At 36.2% G+C, this 10,077-nt stretch overlaps 1 protein-coding gene across 1 annotated transcript in view; it reads left to right on the forward strand.

Moving 5' to 3' along the window:
- Positions 1-6,202: 6,202 nt before the first annotated feature.
- LOC107672331 (transcription initiation factor TFIID subunit 6-like) overlaps positions 6,203-10,077 on the forward strand; it is a gene marked incomplete at its 5' end in the record, with an annotated part of 33,083 nt that continues 29,208 nt past the window's right edge. The window contains 2 exons of the mRNA XM_016465481.1: positions 6,203-6,275; positions 7,607-7,732. Coding sequence (XP_016320967.1) covers positions 6,203-6,275; positions 7,607-7,732 — 199 coding nt within the window. The remainder of the gene's footprint in view (positions 6,276-7,606; positions 7,733-10,077) is intronic.

Here is a 10,077-nt window from a genome sequence, read left to right on the forward strand (position 1 = left end):
TACTTTTATCAGCAATATTGAATTAATGAAGTCATTACTAATAACCTGCCAACATCAGGTTGGGGTTTTTTTTTTTTTTTTGGCTTTTTGCCATAACAAATGCCTTTTATAAACACAGCAGCCAGAGAAAAACTAATGTTAGAAAGTCAAGGGTCAAGAGCCCAACTAAATCTCAAACACTTATCACATTAATGGTGACTTTAAACAAAACATTCAACATCTAAACCTAAATAAAATAAAACTGGTTAGTAATGAGTGAAGCTGGTAAAGCTGTTTGTGGAGTTGTTTAATCCTCCTCTGCTGAGATCTTAAGAGATTTCATGTGTTTTATTTCAGTTGATTTCATCTAAGCCTGTGACTGGAACTCAGTTGTAGTTATTGTTTCTCTTTTTTCTGTTTTTGTTGTTTCTCTTCAGTGATTCTGCTTGTTAACAGCAGGTGTTCATCACTAATGCTCAATCATCGCTTAATTAATAACTTAATTATCTCATTCACTTCAACACCGCTTCAGTGTTACTTTTAACTCTCTGTAGTGTGGACACATATAGATACCCAGCAGTGTTAATTTGACACCGGGGATTTTGCTGTGTACTATTGACATGGAGGCATATATTGGGATTGTACAGAGATATATGCTGCCATCAAGATGATGTCTTTCATGGGAAGTCCATGGTTATTAGATTAAGACAATGACAGCTCTCATTCTGCATGTGCTACAACAGCGTGGTTTCGTAGAGACAGAGTGAATGTGGTAGACTGGCCTACCTGCAGTCCAGATCTGTCTCCAGTTGAAAATGTATGACCAGTCATGAAAAGGAAAATCAGACAACAGCGATCACAGAGTGCTGAGCTTCTGAAGTCTTGTATCAAGCGAGACTGGACAAAATTTTGCTTGCAAAACTTCAACAATTAGTATCCTCAATTCCCAAACAATGAAACATTGTAATTAAAAGGAAGGTTGATGTGACAGTGTTAAACATGCCTCTTTCCCAAATTTTTTGAGTGTGTTGTAGCCATCAAAATCAAAATTTGTTCATATTTACAAAATACATTTACGTTGGTTAGTGAAAACTTTGGAAACCTTTTCTTTGTACTTTTGTTAATTAAATAAAAGTTCAAGAGAACGAACAAATCACAGATTCTTGATTTTATTGCATTTTACAAAAACTTCTCTGGAATTGGGGTTGTAAATCAAATCGCGATATAGACTAGTGTCTGTGAATATTAAACTGCAAAAAGACTATTTAAATACAAATCCTCATGTTCTGTGTGTTCATTTGATTACCAGAAAATACACAACACAGAATTTGTGGAAAAAATAATATATATATATATATATATATATACTTGCACTATCGCAGGACCCAACTCTTGATGGGCGAGTGCGGTGGGTAGAGACTTGTGTGTGCAGGATGCGGGAGAATAAGGGTGTACTCACACTAGGCGTTTTGAAACGTGCCCGAGCGCGTTTGACCCCCAAAGCCCGGTTCGTATGACTAGTGTGATTGCTCCGTACCGCGCTCGGGCGTGGTTCGTTTAGCCGTCCCTGGCTCGGTTGAAAGAGGTGGGCCAGAGCGCGGTTCAGTTGTGCGCAAAATACGCATGCAGTGTCAGAGCGCTGAACTTCTGATATGTGCAGCATGATTGCTTGAACATTTCTGAGCGGCAAAAGTGATCGATCTGTAAAGCAATATATTGTGAGAGGGCCGTGTGTTACCACGTCCCAAATGACTCAAAACAATAAACCACAAAGTTAACAAAGCGATGCACTCCACTGTGCTGAGCGAGAGCGCTTCTCTGCTGTCTTCACGTGCTATCTGAAACTTCCTATTTCCCACTTATGAAGTCCTGAGCGCTTCATGTGAGCGCTGCTGTAGTCTTAGGCCCACCTCAAATGCTCTCATTGGTTGAGACGCGTGATGACGCCCATCCCAAGCCAGTACTGATCAACATCCCAATGCTTCGGGAAAAGCTTCATTTTGGAAGAGTTTTGATTTGATTACCACGGCAAAAAAGTGAGTCAATTGGTCATGTGCAGTGCAGAATCTGCAAACATATCCTTGCACATGACAGCAAAAAACACACGCAATAGGCTAAAGCGTGCCGCAAAGCCCCAGCAAAAGTAATTATCATGAATGTGTTGGGGGGGGAATAGTAAGGAGATATTTGAATTATTTATTAATAAATTAGTGTTTTCTGAGTCCGTATCGCAAAGATGATGACGATCCTGACTCGCCATCTCCTCATTAGACGCACCTTTAGAGATAAATGCATTCAAAGAGTTTTTGTTTTTGATTTGAATTATTTAGTTTTAAAGTAGTAATTTAAAATGTTCTATAGATATATTTAGCAAATCTGTGAGGCAAGTATTCGATGAGTTTCGATTCATCATTGTGAAGCGCTCCTGGCCGAAATTGCAGAAAGCGCATCCTGTATTTATCCTTTATTTTATAAAAGCACAACGTTTTGTTGATATTGTGAGTGCATACAAATAAAAATAGACCCTTTACAGTTCCGAGTGATGTATTACTCTTACCTTGATGAGCAAAAATGACGGCATATTTTACGTTGTTTCCAATGCAAGTGATCGCGCTGGCACCTCCATGTCCTGTAAAGCGCGCTTTAGCTCTCTGCACAAACGATTAGGTATGCATCTAATAGCGCACATTTATATAGGTTAAACATTTAAACTAACATTGTGATATGCTTGAACTGTTTTATATCTATAGATTTTATTTTAGGTAAGTCGTGATGATTTGAGAAGACTAAATTGATCAAACATGATCAACTCACTGTCTGCCACTGGCTGCTTGGTCGTTATTTAAAAAAACTAAAACTTACATTTAACGAACAAAACATGCTCCAAACGTTTTTCTAAATTAACTTTAAATTTAAAATAAAAAAACGAAACGAAATATATTCACTTTGACATTACATATAAAACTGAACTATTTTAATAGCTGAAATAGTAGTATAAGCTGTTTTGGGAGAAGGGGGGGCGGGGAGACGGGCTCGGGTCGGACTCGGGCCAAGAATTCTGATGAGTTGTCGGACAAGGGCCAGGCTAGGGCCTGAGCGTCTCAGGCTAGGGCCTATATTTGAGGCTCGTGCAGGGCTCTACATCCCACCCCTCCTGTGACCCATGGTTTGTCTGTATGTGTATACAGAGCCAGTGAGAAATGGACTTTCATAATAATAAAAAACTGCGTTAATCCACGATAAAATAATTGTCGGCATTAATCAATGAATGTGTTAACGCGATAATAACATGTTAACTTGCCCAGCCCGAATATATATATACAGTATATATATATATTGCTTACATCGCAATGTCGGAAATATTTCTGTTTTAAACCATGAAGGTGAGCCTATGGATATCACATAAGCAACGTGCAAACTTCGTGCAAGAGTTATGCCGGTGAACGTCTTAATCTTAGTCAATTCACTATGCATAAAGTGAAAGTAAAAACGGAATGACGGAGTAATGACGGAGCTTTTGGCATCTGTCGCAGCATGTTCTCTCAGAGACGATGAGAGACCAATCTACTTTAACATGCTGATAATGGTATATAGCTAACTGTTTTCATTTATTCCCTTAATATTTCTCTTGTGGCCCGTACATAGTGGGAAAAAAAAGACAAGAAACATATTTCGTGTTAAACAGGTTGTTTTTGAAAGTTGGTGCTTGAAATAGGCTAAAGCTTTTTATTCATTGATTTTAATTGATGACTGCTGAGTTATTTTTTTTTTACATTTTAATCGAGGAATAGATAGCCTAAACTTTTGTTATCCTCGCAGCGCGTCAGTTATGCGGTAGCTAATATTGCGGGGGAAATTAATTGTAATTTTAATTTAATAATAAAAGTAACTTCATAATAATAATAATAATAATAATAATAATAATATTTTCTATAGGTCTATCATAATGCGTGCGGTAGAGGGTTAATAATGAAATTTATTAATAAAAGTAACGTCATAATAATAATTGGCCTGATAAAAATAACAATGTAGCAAGGCTACATTAATTGAAAATGCCAAATCCTCTTAATATTGCCAATAACTGATTTTTGACAAATCTGGACAATATCGTTGATACAAGATCATCGTCTTTCAACGCACTCCAGCAAGAGGAGGTTATCGCGGGGCCTTTTGCAGTGCATGCCCTGCGTGCCCATCCACTAGACAGCACGTTACCTGTTACGTCGTTTGGGCTGCCTTGTTGAGCGCAGTGGCACTGAGAACATTATATTTCACACACATAAAGCTGTTTTATTTTCCAAATGTAATAGGATTAGACCAATGAATCGAATCGTTCGGTTTGTAATGCGTACCGAACCGAAAGCCTCATACCGAATGGTTCAATATGAATATGTGTATCGTTTCACCCCTACCCTCTACCTTTCTCATTTCTAATTAATTTAAAGTTAATAACAAATATATGAATGTCTTTCATCATTTCCTAAGCGTAAGACATAAACAATGTTTCATCTAATTAAAAGGGAAATTAGAAACAATACAAATTACCAAGATAATGCAAACAAAGACCCACATTTATGTGACTTGAATATTAGCATAAATTTCCCCACAGAAACTGGCCTCGGTGTGCCCAGAGCTGCCACGGTTAATTGAAAATATTTTTTTGGAAACTGCGATACTTTTTTCAGGATTCTTTGATGTATAGAAAGTTAAAAAGAACAGCATTTGTTCAAAATATAAATCTTTTCTAGCAATATAAATCTTTGCTATCACTTCTTAACAATTTAACACATCCTTGCTGAATAAAAGTTTTAATTTCTTTCAAAAAAAGAAAGAATAAATATTTACTGACCCCAAACTTTTGAATTGTAGTGTATATTGTTAGAAAAGATTTCTATTTTAAATAAATGCTCTTCTTTTTCACTTTTTATTCATCAAAGAATCCTGAAGTATCACAAAAGTATCACAGGTTCCAAAAAAATATTAAGCAGCACAACAGTTTCCAGCACTGATAATAAATCAGCATATTAGAATTATTTCTGAAGGATCATGTGACACTGAAGACTGGAGTAATGATGCTGAATATTCAGCTTTGCATCACAGGAATACATTTGATTTTAATATATATTAAAATTAAAAAAAAACATTATTTTACATCATAATAATATTTCACAATATTACACTTTTTTCCTGTATTTTTGATCAAATAAATGCAGCCTTGATGAGCATAAGAAACTTCTGTTACAAACATTAAAAATCGTTCTTATCCCAAACTTTTGACCGATAGTGTATATATATTGTTCTATTTGTGTTTTAAAGTTATTTATAATAAGTGAAGTGAAGTTTACTGTTAAAGGATTAGTTCACTTTCTTTTTTTTTTCTTTTTTTTATACATTCAAGAAAATTACAAACAATGAACTAAACATTCCTTGACAGCAGCAGTGACTCAAAGAAAAAGAGAACTAATACAAATAAGTAAGAAGAATAGAAAGAAGACACATACAACATTGTCAAATAATACAACAGGGAATAAATCAAGGTTCCTTACTGATCAGTTCATTTTCAATGTGTCCAGATACATAGTAACAGGTGTCCACCTTTGTATAAAAATGTCCAGTTTCAGTTGGAGTTGGGCAGTCATATATTCCATTCTATAAATAGATTCAAGTTTTTCTATCCACTGGGCCATTTTTGGAGGGTGTGGCTTTATCCAATTAATTGTTATGGTTTTTCTTGCACTTAGTAAGAGTATATGCAGTATATATCTCTGGTTTTTACTACATAAATCCTGGGGTATCCCTTCAAGTAAGAAAAACAGGGGAGTAAAAGGCAGGTCTATATGCAGAATTTTCATAATCTCAACCTTTACCCCTCGCCAAAATGTAGATATTTACACATAAAATACACATCAAATATATGTGTGTGTGATCTCCTACCTTCCCACACCCCCTCCAACATTTCTCTGCTTCTGGACTGTTAACAAATGCAATTACTTTTTTTTGTACCCAGGCCTGGCGTAGGATCGCTGCTTTCACTGGAAAATCCGTGAATTTGACCACTATTGATCTGGGTGGTTCCTTGTCTTTTGGCTTGGTAGCCAGAGCTCTGTGAACCCTTTAAATTTTTATGTCACCATCAGGGAGAGAGTTTAAAGTTGAAGTGAGTAGGTCTTTCACAAATTCAACTGGATTCTTCCCTCCTTCGCTGTTTTCGGGCACTTGGTAGATTCTTAAGTTATTCTGTCTTAGCCTGTTTTGCAGATCATCGCACCTGGCGGATAATTCCACCTCGTGTTGCAGTAAGTATCGAATCGCCCTCCCGTGTCGTATTACGGAGTCTTCGTTGTTGCTAATACGTTCCTCTGCCTCTACGATACGCGTTTCCAACTTTGTTATTTGATCTTTCAATTCTTCGACCGAAGTTTCTAGTCTTGTCAGCGACTCTTTCGTTCCAATGTGACCCTGCTGATTTTTTTTCCGCAATTGTTTAAGTTCACCAACCAGATCCGTAATGGCTGATTCGGTGCTAGCCCGCGTCTGAATAGGGCTTAGCGACCGTTTCCTTTCGTCTCTCTCAAATTATCATGTTTTGTCCCAGATCTGGCATGTCTGCTAGAAGAGCTCATCTTTATGATGCAGATGGTGTTTTATTTACCGTGTATAAGTTATTATTTTAGATGGTTTAACAATAAATTCGCAGAGACCACGTTTTCCAATGTCTATTCAGTCATGGCGTCCAGATTAGTTCACTTTCAAATTAAAATTTCCTGATAATTTACTCACCCCCATGTCATCCAACATGTTTACGTCTTTCTTTCTTCAGTCGAAAAGAAATTAAGGTTTTTGATGAAAACATTCCAGGATTATTCACCTTATAATGGACTTCAACGGCTACCAAACGGTTGAAGGTCAGAATTACAGTTTCAGTGCAGCTTCAAAGGGCTCTACACGATACCAGACGAGGAATAAGGGTCTTATCTAGCGAAATGATCAGTCATTTTCAAAAAAAAAAGAAAAAAAAAGTATATGCTTTATAAACAAAAATGCGCGCCTTGCACTGTTCTGCGATACGCATCCATGACTTCACGTAATACGTTATTACATTGACACGCTTGACGTAGGCGGAAGTACGGACTCAGTCAGTGTTTACAAATGTGGAGAAGGAGGACCGTTCAAGTTGTTGTATGTTCAATGACACATATTCAAATGTCTTTGTGACAGTTTATCGTTTAAAATGGTCACTTCGTGTGCGTATCCTGGATGTTTAAATCTTCTGAAACCAAACTTCCGCCTACATCAAGCGTGACTTTTTCAACGTAATTACGTATTACGTGAAGTCAGGGACGCGCATCGCAGAGCAGTGCAAGGCGTGCATTTTTGCCCAAAATTAAAAGTTACTAAATGAATAATGAATTTGCTTACTGCTGTTCTGTTTTATACAAAAATTAAGGCATTTAAGGCCATGCTGTTTTGTGAATATAATCCCAGCTGAATGAGTTGCTGCTATGCGCTGCCACTGTATACAGCAGTCTCGTGTACCATATTGCTTTATCAGAAAACTGTTTTGTATCATTCAAGTGTGCTGATCATTCACTGAGAGTAAACCTTAAATCGTTTCATTTCCATGTAGGTGATAAAGACAGTGATCATCCCCCGGCTATCTGGAGAAGGTGCTCGTATTAAAGCTGTGATGGATGGACCAGTGGTGTCCAACATTGATAAGATTGGAGCTGATCATGTCCAGAGTCTGTTACTGGTAAGTACCTCACAACGACACTAGTCAGTCATTTAGATGAGCAGTAGTTCTCATTCTGGTGCTGCCATGTTTGTTTTTATTGTTGTTGTTATTTATTGCAAATAAATGTACATTTTAATTAAAGTGGAAATGAAGCCAGTCAAGGTAACATCATTTAGTAAATGAATATCTACTCTAATGAACAATTATATACCAAACACGACAAATGTAAACTTTTAAAAGAAAAGAGATGTCCCATTATAGCTTATTTAGCAATGTCACCGCCATCTTGCAGTACTATAACCTGTGATGTCAAAGGGTTTGTTGTCTTGCCATTCTAATTCGGTATTAAAGGGGACATAACACAGTTTCTGCCAATCTCATGTTCATCTTGAGTACCTATAGAGTAGTATTGCATCCTTCATATCTCCGAAGAGTCTTGAGTTTTATCAGATTTCTAAAAGACAGATACAGCTTTACCACTTCTCTCCGAAAACAGTCGAGCTCCTGGAGGCGTAAAGATTCACAAGCATGCTCAGCTTTTGCATAGTGATCGTCTGAAAGCTGCGACAACTTTATTGCCTTAAATTTTATTTAATTTGTTTATAAAACATTTGTCACCGAAATACAGGGAACAAACAAACACACTTGCACAACTCCGTTGCTGCCCCTGGAGAAACAAACTGCATCCACTCCTCCCTTAACGCTGGGTCCTTTGACAAGCTGAACAAGTTTATATTTCCCTCACAACCAAAAACACACTTCTTTTTTGACATTGTTGATTTAGTGGTCTAAAAACAAAATGATAAATCTTTCTCGAGGAAGTCCTGTGCAGCGCTGTTGACGACTTCTGTAACTCGAATAAAGCACAATTGATGCACAAGCTCTTGCTCTCGCTCTCCTTCTGGTTGATGTGTGTGCATGCTCTTTCGGGAGAAATGCCCATACAAAGAATTCTGCCTTTTATGCCATACTCAAAAAAAAAAAAAAAAAACACTTCTACAAAACGTGAAGGAGTGTAAATGGCACAGAAATACTCTTTCACATGTTATTTTATCTTATATCATTTAATTGCTCATTTTTCTTAGCTTTGTACTAAACTTCATGAAGTGTCGTAACTAGTGTTGGATGATATGCTCTAGTCATATCCTGTCATCAGCTTGTGAGATCTCAGGTATGCCTTATTTCAGTTACAGTTTTCTAAAAATGCTTACAGTACACACAGTTTTTGAAACTATGGATTTCTCAAAACTCTACACACAGAACCACATAACGCACACACAACATGCAAAATGTCATGCATATCTTGCAAAAGCAAACTTCATTTAAAATTATTTGAACTCTTCTAAAAATGGCATTTTTGTGTAGTAACTCTACACACGAACAAAATAATTAGCTACAAACACGCCAAACTACACACAGATGTGAAAAAAGTGCAACACTGCTTTTTTAAACACCGTTTTAAAGCATGTTTAATTTATTCCAGAATAATAACTCGTGGCTGTAACAATTTAAACAATATATTTTATTTGTGAACTTATGTTCAGCTTTTGTTTTTAATAATTAACTTTTAACTATTTTTGAATTTTTCAGATCATCAGTCATCAATGCTCAGTAAATATTTGTTCAATTCAATTCAAGTTTATTTGTATTGCGCTTTTCACGATACAAATCGTTGCAAAGCAACTTTACAGAAAATTAAGTTTCTAAAATATATTTACTGAGCATTGATGACTGATGATCTGAAAAATTCAAAAATAGTTAAAAGTTAATTATTAAAAACAAAAGCTGAACATAAGTTCACAAATAAAATATATTGTTTAAATTGTTACAGCCACGAGTTATTATTCTGGAATAAATTAAACATGCTTTAAAACGGTGTTTAAAAAAGCAGTGTTGCACTTTTTTCACATCTGTGTGTAGTTTGGCGTGTTTGTAGCTAATTATTTTGTTCGTGTGTAGAGTTACTACACAAAAATGCCATTTTTAGAAGAGTTCAAATAATTTTAAATGAAGTTTGCTTTTGCAAGATATGCATGACATTTTGCATGTTGTGTGTGCGTTATGTGGTTCTGTGTGTAGAGTTTTGAGAAATCCATAGTTTCAAAAACTGTGTGTACTGTAAGCATTTTTAGAAAACTGTAACTGAAATAAGGCATACCTGAGATCTCACAAGCTGATGACAGGATATGACTAGAGCATATCATCCAACACTAGTTACGACACTTCATGAAGTTTAGTACAAAGCTAAGAAAAATGAGCAATTAAATGATATAAGATAAAATAACATGTGAAAGAGTATTTCTGTGCCATTTACACTCCTTCACGTTTTGTAGAAGTGTTTTTTTTTTTTTTTTTTTGTTTAG

The sequence above is a fragment of the Sinocyclocheilus anshuiensis genome, unplaced genomic scaffold (genome assembly GCF_001515605.1).
Source record: "Sinocyclocheilus anshuiensis isolate Anshui unplaced genomic scaffold, SAMN03320099.WGS_v1.1 scaffold1327, whole genome shotgun sequence".
Classification (NCBI taxonomy): domain Eukaryota; kingdom Metazoa; phylum Chordata; class Actinopteri; order Cypriniformes; family Cyprinidae; genus Sinocyclocheilus; species Sinocyclocheilus anshuiensis.